General features: G+C 46.0%; 1 protein-coding gene and 1 long non-coding RNA gene across 3 annotated transcripts; one reads left to right on the top strand and one right to left on the bottom strand.

Moving 5' to 3' along the window:
• The first annotated feature begins 1,632 nt into the window (after nucleotides 1–1,632).
• LOC137326249 (EEF1A lysine methyltransferase 3-like) lies at nucleotides 1,633–18,985 on the top strand. Its single transcript, XM_067991165.1, has 4 exons — nucleotides 1,633–2,285; nucleotides 10,764–11,000; nucleotides 14,020–14,131; nucleotides 16,284–18,985. Exons 2-4 carry the CDS (start codon nucleotides 10,845–10,847, stop codon nucleotides 16,685–16,687), a joined length of 672 nt encoding a protein of 223 aa, XP_067847266.1. The 5' UTR covers nucleotides 1,633–2,285; nucleotides 10,764–10,844; the 3' UTR covers nucleotides 16,688–18,985.
• Nucleotides 5,313–11,527, bottom strand: LOC137326250 (uncharacterized). 2 transcript variants are annotated; one of them, XR_010964149.1, is made up of 3 exons: nucleotides 10,202–11,527; nucleotides 9,489–9,638; nucleotides 5,313–8,366 (listed from the first exon to the last, which is right to left on the bottom strand). It is a non-coding gene; the product is annotated as an uncharacterized lncRNA (long non-coding RNA). The 2 variants fall into 2 exon arrangements; XR_010964150.1 differs by having other exon boundaries at nucleotides 5,313–5,575; nucleotides 10,202–11,502.
• Nucleotides 18,986–19,592: the final 607 nt, after the last annotated feature.

The following is a 19,592-nucleotide window of genomic DNA, read 5'->3' as shown; positions in this document are numbered from 1 at the left end:
CACACTCTGCACACGTGTGTACTCCAGACACGTGCACACTCTGCACACGTGTGTACTCCAGATACGTGCACACTCTGTATACGTGTGCACTCCAGACACGTGCACACTCTGCACACGTGTGTACTCCAGACACGTGCACACTCTGCACACGTGTGTACTCCAGACCCGTGCACACTCTGTACACGTGTGCAGTCCAGACACGTGCACACTCTGTATACGTGTGTACTCCAGACACGTGCACACTCTGCACACGTGTGTACTCCAGATACGTGCACACTCTGTATACGTGTGCACTCCAGACACGTGCACACTCTGTATACGTGTGCACTCCAGACACGTGCACACTCTGCACACGTGTGTACTCCAGACACGTGCACACTCTGCACACGTGTGTACTCCAGACACGTGCACACTCTGCACACGTATGTACTCCAGATACGTGCACACTCTGTATACGTGTGCACTCCAGACACGTGCACACTCTGCACACGTGTGTACTCCAGACACGTGCACACTCTGCACACGTGTGTACTCCAGATACGTGCACACTCTGTATACGTGTGCACTCCAGACACGTGCACACTCTGTATACGTGTGCACTCCAGACACGTGCACACTCTGTACACGTGTGTACTCCAGACACGTGCACACTCTGTATACGTGTGCACTCTAGACACGTGCACACTCTGTATACGTGTGCACTCCAGACACGTGCACACTCTGCACACGTGTGTACTCCAGATACGTGCACACTCTGCACACGTGTGTACTCCAGACACGTGCACACTCTGTATACGTGTGTACTCCAGACACCAGAGCCACCCGAGATCCGGCCTCCCCAAACAAGCGGCAACATTGCTGCCTGACTCACGATAATTAGCAGGCATCACGAAGATTACGTGCAGCCTGGGACAACATTAACAGGCTACCCCTGTAGGCCCGATTTTGGCTGCGATTGAATTTCTAGGCCACTGCGTCGTTTTTGCATCACTTAGCACATGGGGATGATTTAATCGAGGTGTTTTACAATGATCAAAGGATGGATTGATACTGAGAAATTCTTTCCTCTGGTTGGGGAGTCCAGAACAAGGGGGCATAATCTTAAAACCAGAGCCAGGTCGTTCAGGGGTGAAATCAGGAAGCACTTCTTCACCCAAAGGGTAGTGGAAATCTGGAACTCTCTTTCCCCGAAAGGGATGTTGAGGCTGGGGGTCATTTGAAATTTTGAAGAGTGAGATCAACAGATTTTTATTTGGTAAGGGTATTAACGGATATGGAGCAAAGGCGGGTAAATGGAGTTGAGGTACAGATCGGCTCTGTTCTAATTGAATGGCAGAACAGGCTCGAGGGGCTGAATGGCCTACTCCTGTTCCTATGTTCCCATGTTGCCTGAGCGTAAGGCCTCCTGATTAGAATCCCATTTGCCCTGGAGCTCCCCGCAGCCTTTGCTTGTGGCACACGGGGCTGAGAAGCCCAGTTACTGTTGCACTGCAGCTGATAACATCCCCAGGACTCCCTGACCCCTGACTGAGGCAGTGATGCACCAGGGATCATGTTACTCAAGCACGAGATGTATCTCAAGGACATACGTTGAAACACGTCATTGGAACCTTAGATAGCTCACGAGCGATGACACATTTGGAACATTGTGTCCAGTTCTGGCCACTGTAGTTTGCAATGATGCAATGGGCAGGGTTTGAGGAGCAGTCCAAGGATATTTCCAGGGTCTAGGGCTGTAAGTTATGATAAACAGCAACACAAGAGCTGGACTGAAGCTCATTGAGAAACCACGAGTGTATGGAACAGACTCCCAGACAAATTACCTAAACATCTCCGTCAAAAAAAAATCTAGGAAAGTTTGAATGAAGTGGTATCGTATTCAAGGAGGTACAGATGTCCCTGGGCTGCAGAGGGGTCGCAAAGCATAACCAATAGGTGGGCAGACACAAGAAGGGACTATCAATAGAATGGAACACCTCCCAGTGAGTCATCGCAGCCTGGTGTAGCACAGGGAGTACTGGATGTTCCAATGCAACAACGTAACTGCAAGACATCAAGTTAGGGGAGTTCACCATCCCAAGGAAACCTCCTATCCCGGCAGTTCAGCTGATGCATCTCATCACAATTTCACAACAGTGTGTGAGAATGTAGCAATCTGAAGAGATTGTGACCACTTAAAACTGGAGGCAAGACTCAGTGTGAGCTATTGGCGTGAACTTGTTGGCAGTCAGCAGTCTCAGGTCAACTGTACTGAAGAGGGTTCAACATCACTGAGGAATTGTACAGTAAGTTTACTAGCTACATTTTAAAACTTGTAGGCAACAGCAGCCCATACTCTTCCCTCTTACTGCATTGCTTGCTCCTCGGAGCTCCTGATTAACTCTCTCATTAGCCCCAGATGTGTTCTCTCCCTACAGCTCCAGATGTGCTCTCCTCATCTCCAGATGTATTCTTCATAGCCCTTGATAAGCTGTCCATGCTGCTCCTGATTTGCTCACCCCTTAGCTCAAAATGTGCCATTTGCTTGGAGCTCCAGATGTGCTCTCCTTGGCTGATGAGCTCTCTCAGTTTCTGATTTGCACCCTCCTTAGATCCTGATGTGCATCTCCACAATGCCAGATGTTCTCCCTCCTCAGTCCAAGATGTGCTTTCTCCTTAGTTCCAGATGTGTTCTCCTGATGTGTTCTCTCCTTAGCCCTGACGTGCCACCTGTGTCACTCAGTTGTGCTCTCTCCTTAGTTCCAGGTGTGATCTCTTCTGAGTCCCTGGTTCCCTCTCTCCTTGGCTCTGATGGATTCTCTCATTAGCCCCTGATTTGCTCGCTCCTGAACTCCAAGTGTGCTCTTTCCTTAGCTTTGATTTGCTTTCACCTTATTCCCAGCTGTGCCCACTTTTGAGCCTCTTATTTGCTCTTTCTTTAACTCCCTGTGTGCTCTTTCTTTAACTCCCCATGTGCTCTCTCTTTAGCCCAGTGTGTGCTCTTTAACTCCCCATGTGCTCTCTCTTTAGCCCAGTGTGTGCTCTTTAACTCTCCATGTGCTCTCCCTTTAGCCCAGTGTGTGCTCTTTCTTTAACTCCCTGTGTGCTCTCTCTTTAGCCCAGTGTGCGCTCTTTCTTTAACTCCCCGTGTGCTCTCTCTTTAGCCCAGTGTGTGCTCTTTCTTTATCTCCCCGTGTGCTCTCTCTTTAGCCCAGTGTGCGCTCTTTCTTTAGTCACTGAGGCTCTGCTGCCGTGAAGATCATATCTTCTGCTACCGTTCCCATCTCCCCCCGTTTGCCTCTCCTATTTCCAATGCCCTGCGTGCTCTAATGGCTGCTACTTCTGACTGTGCCAGTGATTGAAATCTCTATTTGTCACGAAGCAGTTTTTATAAATATGAAGGATTCTGATGCTGAATTTGAAGGTCAGATCCACATCCTCAAAATTGCTGCTGCTCTCCACTGGATCTTTGCTGAAAGTGCACCTATTATTTACACACGGAAATGGGGTTTCCCATTTACAGCAAACTTACGGTGTCAGAGCAGGAGCAGCACCGAGGAAACTGAAGGTCATCTGTCTTCACTCTTGTTCATTCCCTCTTTATGACTACGACTGTGGTTCTAGCCTATTCTCTCCCTCTCACCTTTATCCCTCAGTTTCCCTCTCATTCTCTCTCTCCCCTTTATCCCTCAGTTTCCCTCTCATTCTCTCTCTCTCCCCTTTATCCCTCGGTTTCCCTCTCTCTCTCCCCTTTATCCCTCAGTTTCCCTCTCATTCTCTCTCTCTCTCCCCTTTATCCCTCAGTTTCCCTCTCATTCTCTCTCTCTCCCCTTTATCCCTCAGTTTCCCTCTCATTCTCTCTCTCCCCTTTATCCCTCAGTTTCCCTCATTCTCTCTCTCCCCTTTATCCCTCAGTTTCCCTCTCATTCTCTCTCTCTCCCCTTTATCCCTCGGTTTCCCTCTCTCTCTCCCCTTTATCCCTCAGTTTCCCTCATTCTCTCTCTCCCCTTTATCCCTCAGTTTCCCTCATTCTCTCTCTCCCCTTTATCCCTCAGTTTCCCTCTCATTCTCTCTCTCCCCTTTATCCCTCAGTTTCCCTCTCATTCTCTCTCTCCCCTTTATCCCTCAGTTTCCCTCTCTCTCTCCCCTTTATCCCTCAGTTTCCCTCATTCTCTCTCTCCCCTTTATCCCTCAGTTTCCCTCATTCTCTCTCTCCCCTTTATCTCTCAGTTTCCCTCTCATTCTCTCTCTCCCCTTTATCCCTCAGTTTCCCTCATTCTCTCTCTCCCCTTTATCCCTCGGTTTCCCTCATTCTCTCTCTCCCCTTTATCCCTCGGTTTCCCTCATTCTCTCTCTCCCCTTTATCCCTCGGTTTCCCTCTCATTCTCTCTCTCCCCTTTATCCCTCGGTTTCCCTCATTCTCTCTCTCCCCTTTATCCCTCGGTTTCCCTCTCATTCTCTCTCTCCCCTTTATCCCTCAGTTTCCCTCATTCTCTCTCTCCCCTTTATCCCTCGGTTTCCTTCTCATTCTCTCTCTCCCCTTTATCCCTCGGTTTCCCTCTCATTCTCTCTCTCCCCTTTATCCCTCGGTTTCCCTCATTCTCTCTCTCCCCTTTATCCCTCGGTTTCCCTCTCATTCTCTCTCTCCCCTTTATCCCTCGGTTTCCCTCATTCTCTCTCTCCCCTTTATCCCTCGGTTTCCCTCTCATTCTCTCTCTCCCCTTTATCCCTCGGTTTCCCTCTCATTCTCTCTCTCCCCTTTATCTCTCAGTTTCCCTCTCATTTTCTCCCCTTTATCCCTCAGTTTCCCTCATTCTCTCTCTCCCCTTTATCCCTCGGTTTCCCTCATTCTCTCTCTCCCCTTTATCCCTCGGTTTCCTCTCATTCTCTCTCTCCCCTTTATCCTCCTGGATCTCCTCTCATTTTATCCTGGGTCTGCTCTCCCATTCTCTGCCTCCTTTATATGTCTGGTTCCCCTCTCAATCTCCCTCTTCCTCCTTTATCCTCTGGTTCTCTCTCTCATTACCTCTCACTTTTATTACTCTGTCCTCTCTCTCTCCCTCTCTCTGTTTCTTTCTGCCTTCAGTCTGTGCATGGTCTCTTCTCAATTCATGAATCTTATTTTAAATTGCTGACTCCCCTGATATTTAGGGATCTTCTCACTACATGAAGGAGGGTGCCCATCGACAGGCTCACTGCAGAATGCAGTTTCCCCATCCTCCAGCTGGTGCTTTGTTGGCTCAGGGATTTCCAAGCATAGGACAAAGTTTGGAAACAGTTTTCTAGCTGATAGAAAGTAACCTAAAGGCTGGAATTTGACCATTTGCTGGTGATTGTTGGTAAATAATTTATTTCCATGTTCATTTTTAAATTCAACAAAACAAATTACACTGTTTGGGCCAAAGGCGGATATTTTCGGGGCTGATGGTAATTTTAAATGTTGCTGACCTTAAGTCAGGGTCGTGGAATTGCACAGGGCCCCGAGCGGATCCAGTGACGGGAATAGCTGATTGGTCAGTGTCTTCCGGCACTCAGTGATGGTGAAGCTGTGTCTGGGCTCTGAAGTTGGGACTGTTCCCCACTGATTGTTGTAACCCTAGTCAGATAAGAAATGAATAAAGACACAGCACAGGAACAGAGGGGGAGGAATTTTTGGACAGTTTTCTCCAGAGTACAGTCACACCTCAGAGGGAAGCACAGGTACAGGAAGGAGAGAGTGTGTCTGTCAGTCAGCAGGGTAAGGGGAACCGAGGGGAGGTAGAGAAGGAGGTCCCACAGACACTGGTCCTGTCCAATAAGTACAGTGCACTTGCTAACTGTGAGTATAAGGATATAGGCTGCTGGGTGATCATTGACCATGGCACCGTGGAGCAGGAGGCAGTCCAAGGGTGGGAGAAGCAGAATACAAAGGTTGTAATCACAGGGGATTCGATAATTAGGGAGATAGATAGCGTCCTCTGCAGTCACGACCAAGAGTCCGGGAGGGTGCGTTGCCTACCTGGTGCAAGGGTAAAGGACATCTCAGAGCAATTGGAGAGGAACTTGGAAAGGGAGGGGGAAGATCCAGTTGTCGTGGTTCATGTTGGGACCAATGACATAGGGAAGAAAAGGGAGGAGGTCCTGATAAGGGAATATCAGAAACTAGGAATTAAATTAAAAAGCAGGACCCCATGGGTCCTCCAGATTATTACCCAAGCCACGTGCTAATTGGCATAGGGATAGGCAGATCAGGAAGGTGAATGCGTGGCTGGAAAACTGGTGTGGGAAGGAGGGGTTCCATTTCATGGGACACTGGCACCTGTACTGGGACAGGAAGGAGCTGTACCACTGGGACGGGCTCCACCTGATCCGGAATGGGACAAGTGTCATAGCAGAAATGATAAATAGGGCTGTGGATAGGACTTTACACCAGTAAGACGGTGGGGGAGGGATCTGATAAAAATAACACAAGTCTGAAGATGAAAGAAATAGGAGATGAGAGCAAAGGTCAGACCAAGGTGAGGAATAAGGGTAACATAAATGGTCAGGAACAAACATAGTTATAGAACATCAGTACAAAATTAATGTTAAAAATAAAGTGACTGGAACAATTATTAAAAATAAATTAAATTGCCTGTACAGCAATGTCTACAATATCCGAAACAATACGGGGGAACTGGAGGCAAGAATTCGTAGTGTGGAGCCAGATGTAGTAGCGATAAGTGAAACATGGCCACATAAAGAACAGGACTGGCAGTTAAATATAGCAGGATATAACATATTTATAAAGGATAGGGAAGGAGAAAGAGGGGGTGTGGGGTAGCTAATTACTAATTAGAGACAACATAATGGCAGTAGAAAAAAAGGACATTACGATAGAAACAGAATCCATGTGGATTGAGACAAAGGATAAGAAGGGATCGATCACATTAATAGGGATATATTCAACAGACCATCTAATAGTGGAAGGGAAGTAGAGGAAGAAACATGTAGACAAATCTATGAAATGAATAAAAGACATAGAATAATAATCATGGGAGATTTCAACTACCCTCAAATAAACCGGCAAGAAGGGGTAGGGAAAGGGGGAAGGGGAATGGAGTTTTTACAGCGTGAACAGGACTCCTTTCTTACCCAATACATAAGAAGCCCAAAAAGAGAGGAATCGCTACTGGATCCAGTAATGGGAAATGAACCAGAGCAGATAAGATAAGTAAACATAGGGGAACATCTAGGCAATAGCGATCATAACATAATAAGGTTTAAAACAATGATTGAGAAAGACATAAGAAAGAAAGGCAAAGTAATAGATTAGAAAAAAGCTAATTTTGAGGGGATGAGAGTGGAACTAGGGAAGGTAAACTGGAAAAAACATTAACAGACAAAGAGATAGAACAACAGTGGGAAATATTTAAAACGGTGATCATTAGAGTTCAGGAGAAATATATTCCTCTAAAAAACAAGAACAAACTAGTCAATAATGCAACATCATGGATGAATAAAGAGATAAGGGTAAAATTGAAATTAAAGAAAAGGCATACACTAAGTACATAGACAATAAAGGAGAGGACGACAAAAGGGAATCCGAAAAGGTTAGAAAAGAAGTCAAAAAAATTAGGAAAGCAAAGAGGAACTATGAAATTCAATTATCACAGAATATAAAAAGAAATACTAAAGTATTCTACAAACACATAAATAACAAAAGAAAAATCTGGATAAGGATAGGGTCACTAAGGGAAACACATGATAAACTCACAGGTAATGACAGTGAAATGGCAGAAATATTAAATAATTACTTTGCTTCAGTATTTACCAGGGAGACAAACATGGTGGGTATGACATGAGAAGAGGAGATCAAAAAAGATGTAAAGATAGTTAAGATAGAAAGGGGGAGAGATAATTGATAAACTAATCAAACTTAGAGAGGATAAAACCACTGGTCGGGATGGATTGCATCCGTGCATGTTAGAAGTTAGGGAGGAGATAGCAGAGGCACTATTACATATATATAAACATTCATTAGAAAAGGGAATAGTGCCAGAGGACTGGCGGACAGCTAATGTGATTCCTATATTTAAAAAGGGAAATAGAACCAGTCTGGGGACCAATTAGCTTAATGTCGGTGGTGGGAAAGATAATGGAATCTTTACTTAAAGATGTAATAGAAAAACATCTAGAAACTAAAAATACAATAAAGAATAGTCAGCACGGATTTCAAAAAGGAAAATCATGTTTGACCAACCTTATTGAATTCTTTGAAGAAGTAACAGAAAGAGTGGACAAGGGTAATGTAGCAGCAGTAATATATTTGGATTTTCAAAAGGCCTTCGATAAGGTCATTGTAGACTGATGACTAAGGTCAGAGTAAGTGGAGTCAGGGGACAGGTAGCAGTATGATAGCAAGCTGGCTACAAAACAGAAAACAGAGAGGGGTTAAGGGTAGTTACTCAGACTGGCAAAAGGCAGGAAGTGGTGTTCCACAGGGATCGGTGCTGGGACCACTGTTGTTCACAATTTACATTAATGATTTAGACTCGGGAATTGGAAGTATAATTTCAAAATTTGCAGACAATACCAAATTGGGGGGTGTAGTTAATACAGGAAGAATGGGTCAAAATACAGGAAGACATTAATAAACTTGCAGAATGGTCGTGTAATTGGCAAATGAATTTCAATATAGATAAGTGTGAGGTGGTGCACTTTGGTAGGAAGAGTAAGGAGGCCACATACTGCTGGGATAATAAGAGTCTGAATGGGATACAGGAGCAAAGGGATCTCGGGCACAGATACACAAATCACTAAAAGTAGTGAGGCAGGTTATTAAGGCCATAAAAAATGCAAACCAAGCACTGGGATTCATTTCTAGATGGATAGAATTGAAAAGCAGGAAAGTTATGTTAAACTTGTATAGAAGTTTGTTCAGACCACACTTGGAGTGCTGTGCACATTTCTGGTCTCCATATTTTATAAAAAGGATATAGAGGCATTGGAGAATGTGCAAAAAAGATTCACAAGGATGATACTGAGAGGACATACTTATCAGGAAAGGTTGGGGCTCTTTTCTCTAGAAAAGTGAAGGCTGAGGGGTGACCTGATAGAGGTCTTTTAAGATAATGAAAGGGTTTGATAGGGTAGACGTAGAGAAAATGTTTCCACTTGTGGGGGAGACCAGAACTAGGGGCCATAAATATAAGATAATCACTAATAAATGCAATAAGGAATTCAGGAGAAACTTTTTATCCAGAGAATGGTAAGAATGTGGAACGCACTACCACAAGGAGTAGTTGAGGTGACTAGCATAGGTGAATTTAGAGGGAAGCTAGATAGGCACATGAGGGAGAAAGGGATAGAAGGATATGCTGATAGGGTTAGATGAAGTAGGGTGGGAGGAGGCTCATGTGGAGCATAAACACAGGCATGGACCAGTTGGGCCGAATGGCCTGCTTTTGTGCTGTAGACCCGATGTAGCTCGGTGAAAGTCCGTGGCCTCCTGAATAGCCCCGCCGGCAGTGAGCAGCATGGAGTGGTACCTGGGCATCAGCAGGGTGAGACACGCGAAGGACAGGAAACAGGTGAAGAGTGGGCGGCAGAGAGAGGCTGCGGCCCCGCCCAGACCAGGCTGGGTCTCTGATACAAAAACAGAAAATGCTGGAAACACTCAGTAGGTCAGGCAACAGCATCTGTGGAGAGAGAAACAGAGTTAACGGGTCAAATTTTGCTGTTAAAATGACAGTGAGGCTAACGGTGCTCGCCCTTATTTATGCACAAATCTCACAGTGTCAGAGGGCAGATGCGAGGTTAAACATGAAAATCCAAAAGTTGCTGTCCAAGATGCTCCACTCCGTCTGTTAGCTTCGCGAAAATGGCATCTCGCCGACTGCCTCACCATTGAAATGCATTGAACAGCATGAAGTTCCTGTATTTTCACGGTAGATACGAACTAAACTCACCATAGAAAGTTCGGGCTTGTCCATTTCAGACTAAGTACCCTTTTTAACGGCATGATGTGTTACTTCCTAACAACCTCTCTGGCACTGAAAATTAACTGTTATAAGTGTGGAGTCACATTCCTTCTGCTTTTAATTGTTGGAGATTTTAAAAATGGAAAATTTTAATCTTAAATTTTGTTTTTTTTTACTTTTTCTGTCTTTTTTTTTCTCTCTCTTCATCCAATCTTTCTTTCCCTCTCTTTATTTCTCTTTCTGTACCTGATTTGACATTGAATTCACCCACTCTAACTTACACTTCTTTCTCAGTCCTTGCACTGTTTATTTCTCAATCTTTCAATCTGATTGATTAAGGAGATACCCAGTCGCTGGTCCTGTTCGCTCAGGTCCCTGTTTCTCTTGCTGCGACGTTATCAGCTCACACTTTCAGCAACTTGACACGCAAAAAAATTAAAAAACCTACATGTGCAAAGGGCAAGTCTAACTAATGGCAGACGTGTTAACTGTCCTGCCTCAGCAAATTATGGCCCATTGTTTCAGGTCAATGACCTATCATCAGAACTCTAGTTGAGTGTTTCCAGCATTTTCTGTTTTTACTCGAGCGTTTTACTAGTGTTTACTCTAGTAAAACAAACCTTTGCACAGGCAAACCCGTCCCTGTCTTAAGATGTAGGTCCACAGTTCAGGGTATCTGCAAACTTACTTTATTTACTCAATTTAGTAATGAGGACCCTTCAAAAACTCTTGTATATTGTGGTAATGTGTCATTACCAAACATGTTGGGGAGTGAAGGGAAACTAATTAAATAATGGTTATGGTGTTTCCAGATCAGAGTCTGTATTGTTTTGTCCACTTTAGAACAAGCGGACTGCACGCACTGGAGATTGGAGAGGGTGAACCAGGATCAGAAAGCAGTGTAGAGTGAGCTCAGAGAGAATAATGCAAGCACAGCCAGAAAAGAAGCATTCCAGCACCTGCGACTCCAAGGAGGACAGCAACAAGCTAGAAAGTCGCTATCAGTTTTGTGGGAACGCTTTGAGGATCACACGGGACTTCAGCAATAATCTTGGGATATCAGCAATAATCTGGGAATCTGTAAGTCCAATGCTTGGTGTGAATGCGTTGATCCGATAGAGGACCCTGTCTTCTACTACAAACACCCCAACACCGCCCCCCATGTTGAGTAAGCTCTATTTAATGCAATGGGTTTCCACGTGAACATACACAGATAGGAATTGTTGGACGATAAAAGACCACGGTCCATCTAGTTCGCCGTCTACCATCCTGGTAGTCACATGATACAACGATAATGGAGTTGTTGAATACTCATGGCAATCAATCTCTATCAATTAGTCTACAACAGACCCAGACATGACATGAGGGAAACCCCCAGTGGGGGAGAGCTTTGGGAACCATAGGTCCAAAGTCACCTGTTCATCCCAAGCATGTTACACTTACCACATGTCATGTCTCAAATTACTCAGATACTGGATCCCAAAATGTTTTATTTACTGCAAGAAATCTATCTGATTTGTCTTTGAATGAATCAATACTAACTGCTTCCACCGTCTCCCTCGGGAGCCTGTTCCATCGATTGACCACTCACTCACTGAGATAGCGTTTCCGTGGATTCACTTTGAATTTACCCCCCTTCAAGCACACGGGAAGGACAGACAGAAAAAGACCAGCTGATCCATCGAGTCTGTCCCATTCAGCCATGCTGCAGCTAGGCTGCACGACCCCCAATACTCCCCACCCCCACCAGCAACCGTGGAACCTCTCCTGGGAGAGGCAAAAACCTAGGCCAATTCAGGGAAAAAGAATTCCTCTCCAATCCCCGAAGGGGATCACAAACAAGTTCCAGAGATAACTGTGACCATGAGGTACTTTACCCAACATCCCACTCACCATTTGTATGCAGTGACATCGGTGTCCTCCAGAATCATGTCCAGCTCCCTTCTGAACGTTTGCAGTGAATCCACTCCCACTCTACTGTGTGAAGAGAGGCTGGGGTCACCTCTCCTTCACCAACCTTCCTTCGTGTGTTTGAGCCAATGACACACCGTCCTGGGCACCAAGTACAGCGTTTATACTCACCTGGGCACCAAGTACAGCGTTTATACTCACCTGGGCACCAAGTACAGCGTTTATACTCACCTGGGCACCATGTACAGCGTTTATACTCACCTGGGCACCATGTACAGGGCTTGTACCCTCCTGGGCACCATGTACAGGGCTTGTACCCTCCTGGGCACCATGTACAGGGCTTGTACCCTCCTGGGCACCATGTACAGGGCTTGTACCCTCCTGGGCACCAAGTACAGCGTTTATACTCACCTGGGCACCATGTACAGGGCTTGTACCCTCCTGGGCACCAAGTACAGCGTTTATACTCACCTGGGCACCATGTACAGGGCTTGTACCCTCCTGGGCACCATGTACAGGGCTTGTACCCTCCTGGGCACCATGTACAGGGCTTGTACCCTCCTGGGCATCATGTACAGGGCTTGTACCCTCCTGGGCACCATGTACAGGGCTTGTACCCTCCTGGGCACCAAGTACAGCGTTTACACTCACCTGGGCACCATGTACAGGGCTTGTACCCTCCTGGGCACCAAGTACAGCGTTTATACTCACCTGGGCACCAAGTACAGCGTTTATACTCACCTGGGCACCAAGTACAGCGTTTATACTCACCTGGGCACCATGTACAGGGCTTGTACTCTCCTGGGCACCATGTACAGGGCTTGTACCCTCCTGGGCACCATCTACAGGGCTTGTACCCTCCTGGGCACCATGTACAGGGTTTGTACCCTCCTGGACACCATGTACAGGGCTTGTACCCTCCTGGACACCATGTACAGGGCTTGTACCCTCCTGGGCACCATGTACAGGGCTTGTACCCTCCTGGGCACCAAGTACAGCGTTTATACTCACCTGGGCACCATGTACAGGGCTTGTACCCTCCTGGGCACCATGTACAGCGTTTATACTCACCTGGGCACCATGTACAGGGCTTGTACCCTCCTGGGCACCAAGTGCAGCGTTTATACTCACCTGGGCACCATGTACAGGGCTTGTACTCTCCTGGGCACCATGTACAGGGCTTGTACCCTCCTGGGCACCATGTGCAGCGTTTATACTCACCTGGGCACCATGTACAGGGCTTGTACCCTCCTGGGCACCATGTACAGGGCTTGTACCCTCCAGGACACCATGTACAGGGCTTGTACCCTCCTGGACACCATGTACAGGGTTTGTACCCTCCTGGACACCATGTACAGGGCTTGTACCCTCCTGGACACCATGTACAGGGCTTGTACCCTCCTGGAAACCATGTACAGGGCTTGTACCCTCCTGGGCACCATGTACTGGGTTTGTATCATCTAGGGCAGCATGTACCTTCCTTGGCACCATGTATTGCTTTTATACCCTTCTGAACACCATATATCCTCCTGGTACAATGTACAGTGCTTGTGCCATCCTGGGCACCATCTACTGGATTTATATACCTCTCTGGTGCCTGTCCTGGGTTCATACCCTCCTGAACATCATGTAATGAATTTGCATCTTCTTTGGATCTATGTACAGTGTTTATACCATCTTCGGCATCATATACTGGGTTTATATCCTTCTGGGCATATGTATTGAATTTATACCCTTCTGGGCACCATATACTCAGTTTGCAGCCTCCCTGGCACCATATACTCTGGGTTAATAGCCTCCTTGGGTACTTCATTAGTTGAAATGCGCTTTGGGACATCCTGAGGTTGTGAACGGTGCTATATGAAGGCAAGTTCTCTTTCTTTCCTCCCCTGGGGTTATACCACACTTGGCACCATGCACTAGATTTATACACTCCCTGGCACCATGCACTAGATTTATACACTCCCTGGCACCATGCACTAGATTTATACACTCCCTGGCACCATGCACTAGATTTATACACTCCCTGGCACAATGTAATGGCCTTGTAACCTTCATGGCACCATGTACTGAGTTTATACCCACCTTACAGCATGTGCTGGGTTTATACCCTCCCAGGTTCCCTGGGCTTATACCCTTTTGTGAGAAGTTGTAGGTGAACTAATGGTAATGCAACATTTTTTTTCAGGGTCTCGTTCTCTGCCGGTACTTTGAGCAAGAGAAGATCAGTTTTTCTGGGAAGAAGGTGATTGAATTGGGGTCGGGCACTGGGATCGTGGGGATTCTTGCCATCCTACTGGGTGAGTTAAAGACTCCAAGCCATAGCACTTTGTAGGTATGAGGAAGTGCAATGGCCTATAATGGGGCAGGATGGGTTATATAGTGAGAAGGACCAGGGTAGTGACTGATCATTGGGGTGATTAATGGTCAAATTAGATCCAAATGAAACAGTAAGCCTGCCAGTAGAATAAAAACCAAGAGTTGTTGTTATAACCAATATTCAGCCATGAGATGGTGGGCTGGGTGAGTTGGAGGGTGGACCCGTGAGTGGGATGATGGGCTGGGTGGGTGAATTGGATGGTGGGATGTGTGGGTGAATTGGATGGAAGGTGTCCTCAGTGTGACGATAGATATAATTCTGTGAGTGTGACTCTGTCAGACTGTTGTTTGACTAGTCTGTGAGACAGCTCTGGTAACTTTGGCACCAGAGCACAGGTGTTAGTGAGGAGGACTTTGCAGAGTCGATTGTGCTGGGTGTGCCTTCGCTGTGTCCTAATTTGATGCCTAGGTTTTAGCCAAGTGGTCTGTCCAAGTTTATTCTTGTTTTCCTTTCTAGGGGTTTGATACAACTGAGTGTCTTTCTCAACCACGTCAGAGGGCAGTTAAGATTGAACCACATTGGTGTGGGACTGGAGTCATATATAGGCCAGGCTGGAGTGAGGACAGCAGCTTTCCTTCCCTAAAGGACAATTGTGAACCAGTTGGGTTTTTACAATAATCTGACAGCTTGATGGTCACTCTGGGGTAGATCTTGACTTTGTAAAATGGACCCGCTATCATCCGTTTTACACTGTTGCACCAAGTTAAGATTTACCCCGTTTACTGATACCAGCTCTTTATTTTTGGATTTTTTAAACTGAATTCAAATTCTCAAACTGCCATGGTGGGATTCGAACTCATTTCTGGAGTTCTTTAGATTTTGAGTCAAGGTCTCTGGATTATTAGTCCAGTAACATAACCATTACGCTAATATGATAGGTGAATGGGACTTGGTGCGGATTCGGATATGGGCAGCAAAGCTAAAACAGAAATTTACAGGGGTGATAGGCTGGCCAGGAGAGCAATAGAATAGTCGAGTGTGGAAGCGACAAAGGCATGGATGAGGATTTCAGCAGCAGATGGGCTGAGGCAGGGGTGAAGACAGGTGATGTTACCAAGTAGCTTTTTGTCCTACTGGTCCAACTTACTTTGAGATAATATTGTGAGTTCACCTTATCTCTGTGAGCTAATAATTTGTACACCCAAACGAGGTTGATATTTAGTCTTCCTCACTCTAGACGATGGGGCTTAACCTTTGCTCGTAGCTCATCTCCGTTACACTTTGGATCATTCCTGTTACTGTTCTCTGTAATCTCTCCAATGCACGTCTGTCCCTTTTGAAGTGTGTTGAGCAGAATTGCATATGATATTGCAAGGGTATAGCATCATTGAATCACAGAAATGACAGCACAGAAAGAAAGCATGTCTTGTACAGATTCAACATCACTTCTTTGCTCGTATACTCAATGTCCCTATGTAATAAAACACAGAATCCCATTTGCCTTTTATCCTGGCACTCCCACCTTTAGAGATCTATGTATCTGCTCTCCTCAATTTGTCCCCCCCCACTCTGTTAAGGATCTTACTGATTCGGGTACGCTCCTTCATTGATCTTTTTCAGTAAATATACTTCACACCTCTCTGCAATGAACTGCAGTTGCCTCCTCTCTGCCCACTCCCCAACCTGCTTCCGCCTGTAAAATCCCACATTCTTCTCAGTTCGCCCTGCCCCCTAATTTGGTATCAGCAGCAAACCTCCAAATCATTCCCCTTGTGCTATCATGAATAAATGATAATAATGGAAAACAAAAGAATTCCCAGTGCAGATCCATAAGGGACATCACGACTCACATCCCACTATATCTGCTGTCACTTTTCCAGCCATGATCAGAAACTAATTATTGGGCAATTCTTTTATTTTTAATGATTGCACCAGATATGTTTTAAAGATCTAACTTGCTACCTATCTGCTGTCTCACTGCTCTTTCAGTACTGTGACACTCAACATCCTCTGCTGTGTTAACCTGATTTGCCCTGGAATCCATTCTTTTGCTCATATTTCCCATTTTCAGACTGCTGTCAAAGGGAAGCAATATGGAGACACGTCATTACTTTTAAAAATTCTTTTGGCAGGTGGAGATGTAACCTTAACAGACCAACCCGTCGTTCTGAATCAAATAGAGTTCAACGTGACCAGCAACATCCCCGTTTCCATTATCCAACGTTCGAAGGTTTCTGATCTCCGTTGGGGTAAAAACGAGGACCAGTTTCCTACAGACTACGACTTCATCCTGGGTTCGGATATCGTCTACAGCCCACATGACTTCCCCTCCCTGATAAAGACCCTACAGCACCTGAGCAACCAAAACACCATCATTTACATCTCTTCGAAGATGCGCGAGACTATGGGAGCCATCGACTTTCATGAGAAGCTCCTCCCACAGCATTTTAACTCTGAACTTGTTCACAGAAACGAAGAGAAAGAAATCAATGTGTATAAAGTGACCAAGAAAGCCAGAGAGCAACCGTCGGCGTAGAGCTTTCTTGGTCACTGAAACGGGGGCTTACTGTTTGTGACGGAGTCTCACTACCAGTGACCCTTTCAAAAGGCAGTTTGAGGAAATCTATAGCATTGTATCTTTTCCAATTATTTCTCCTTCCTGTTTCCTGTCTACACCTCCACCCCCCCCACTCCACCCCTGTATTCAAGACTCAGATTCAAATATTACTGAGCAGACTCCTGCAGCTCTCTGGTCTCCTGATCCAGTGTTTTGAACCTAATTAGCGTCAGGAGATTATTGAATGTCTCGGGAGTCACATAAATCTCCACCCCCCCACCCAGCTCCTTTCTGCCCGGGCTTAAACCCAGCGGGGTAGATCTTGAGGTAGATTTTGACTGTGTGCGCCATAGTGTGAGACGGGTGATAGCGAGTCGGCAATCTCTATCGCACAAAGTCGAGATGTACCCGTGCCGCGGAGCGGCCGCCCATTATACAAACGGTCCGATTTTCACGTCCATTGCTTCTCCAAAATGCCAGAACACAAGCTGATGAAAAGCTTCTCCCATTTGCTCAGTGAGGTAACGCAGCAGCCACAGGGGTCGACAAGTACCCCGGGACAGGAGTGTATGAACACTTAATGGGCCAGAAATTGCTCCCGCAATAACGGAGGAGCTCAACAGCGCTCTCTGTTTTTACTGGCGAATTGAAGGAGCAAGTTCCCGCGTTCGCACAGGCACAGCGAAATGCGGAAATCCGGAACTTGCTCCTATTGGTTCACTGGAGATGTGACAGCTTCGAATTAAAGGGCCATCGCACACTGCAATCAGGGAAATCATTGAAAAATCGTAAACTTGCTCATCTGCCCAGCTGGAAAGTAATTAATTACGCCACCAAACAGGTACGCTTGAAAATACCAGGTCTAAACTAAGTTTTAAAAGCGCAGTTAGTCTTAATGACTGTCACACAACTTAAAAATTAACTTTTAAAAATGTGGAGTCTCATATTACTCCTTATTTTAAAAGTTTTTGGTCATTAAAAAAAATTTAAAATTTTCCCTCCTGTCTCTTTAATTTAATTCAATTATTTCTTTGGCTTTTTATTTATAAAATTTAAACATTTTTATTTACAATGACATTCAGAATACTAACTCTAAATGAATGAAGTCTGCTTGCCTGCTTGAGCAATGCAGCCTGAATCTGCTCTTCCGGACAGATTTTGTGGGTGTGTCTTTCCAGCCGTGTGGCGACTCACGCTGCTCAGAGGTTGGGTTGATAACGCACGTTTTGTTCAAATCAAATTCAAGCAATTGGACACCACAGAGCCTGCAGGAATTATTTTCGTTAATTGAATTGGCAGGAGCTGCGGTGAGTGCTGCCTCGCCCCTCTGCGTGATTGCTGGCCCAATGTGTCAGGGCTGGAACTTCTCTGCAAAAACAGAGGAGCGATTGAAACAATGTGCGTTTGTACGTCCCTGTTCCTCGGTGTGAATTCAGGCTTCTAATGTTGAGCTGGGTGAAACAGCCCAGTTGGATTCCTGGTGTGTGCTGGGATAACTGATCTCAGCCGGGTGCGAGTGGGGGTTTGAGCTAATGGATTAGGAAGGGAAAGTATCGGTCAAGGTCCCTCGCCCCTTCTAGCGACAGCTGTTGGGAAACGGGCTGTGAGGGGGTCCAGGAGCTGGCTCCACAGTGCTGGTTCCCCATGGTCGAACATCCACAGTCTGAGCTCACTTATGAATCAGCTGGACAGCACGGACAGTCCTCCTTCGAGGAAATCTCAGAGAACGCAAGCTAATCTCACAGTAATATGATTGAGAATGGTGCAGGATGGTTGTACATTGGGGTGTGACAGAAGGGCACTACACCAATAAGCAGTATGGTAGAGAAATGTTGGTGAAAGAATGTTGCCAATCCAGCAGGATGGATGGAGACAACTGGCTGAAGAAATACTTTAAATCCCTGACTCACCACAGCCACAGGCAGAGGGAGAGACCGAGCTGTTTCTATAATCAGTTAATCGGTCACCTGGTCAAAGCCCTGCTATATCTTTATACTAACACCATCCCAGCTATAGATTTAATAACCGGCAGCATGAACTACTAACAGCTTCAAACACCACAAAAAATACTCCAATCGTGCAAATTAAGCTGTGCTCCACTTTATGCTGCACCCAGTAGAAGCCGTGCTGTCAGAACTGCTGAAATGAGTTTGTGCTGAATAGAATCGAGCTGCTGTGTCACTGTAATGTCGGGTTGACCCTGCTTCTCATTATTTTCAGCAGTGTAATATCCTTCGATGTTTAGAAATAGTGAAATAAACAAAGATGTTCCCATTACACGAACACGTGTGCTGGCGTTCTTGTGATGTGTGCTAAGGATTAGATGATACAGTGGTCAATAAAGAACTTCATTCATACCGACAGCCCAGCCAATCTGTATAATGGAGTGGTGTCACACCGCCCCTCGTCACACCATCCCAGTCACGTCTCCACTTCACAACAACCTTCAACCATAAGTGCCGAGTGGATGATCCTTCTCGACCTCCTCCTGAGGTCCTCAGCATTACAGATGTCAGTCTTCAGCCAAATTACACTCACTCCACGTGATATCTAGAAATGGCTGAGTGCACCGGACACAACAAAGGCGACAGGTCCCGACAAGATCCCGACTGTAATGCTGAAGACCTGTGCTCTAGAACTAGACGCACCTCTAGCCAAGCTATTCCAGTACAGATACAACACTGGCATCGACCCAAAGATTTGGCAAACTGCCCACAAAAAGCAGGACAAATCCATTCTGGCCAATTACCGCCCCATCAGTCTACTCTCGTCACAAACAAAGTGATGGAAGGTGTCGTCGACAGTGCTATCAAGCGGCACTTACTCACCAATAACCTGCTCGCTGATGCTCAGTTTAGGTTCCGCCAGGACCACTCGGCTCCAG

The sequence above is a fragment of the Heptranchias perlo genome, chromosome 10 (assembly GCF_035084215.1).
Source record: "Heptranchias perlo isolate sHepPer1 chromosome 10, sHepPer1.hap1, whole genome shotgun sequence".
Classification (NCBI taxonomy): Eukaryota; Metazoa; Chordata; class Chondrichthyes; order Hexanchiformes; family Hexanchidae; genus Heptranchias; species Heptranchias perlo.
The sequence above is the reverse complement of the archived record's forward strand: the minus strand, read 5'-3'. Positions and strand labels throughout refer to the sequence as shown.

What these genes read in the sequence shown, in the direction of transcription:
- LOC137326249 (XM_067991165.1), top strand. Translation starts at nt 10,845, where the DNA reads ATGCAAGCACAGCCAGAAAAGAAGCATTCCAGCACCTGCGACTCCAAG. An exon ending in CAGCAATAATCTGGGAATCT is followed by an intron (nt 11,001 to 14,019) that starts GTAAGTCCAATG and finishes ATTTTTTTTCAG; the next exon opens with GGTCTCGTTCTCTGCCGGTA. An exon ending in GATTCTTGCCATCCTACTGG is followed by an intron (nt 14,132 to 16,283) that starts GTGAGTTAAAGA and finishes TTCTTTTGGCAG; the next exon opens with GTGGAGATGTAACCTTAACA.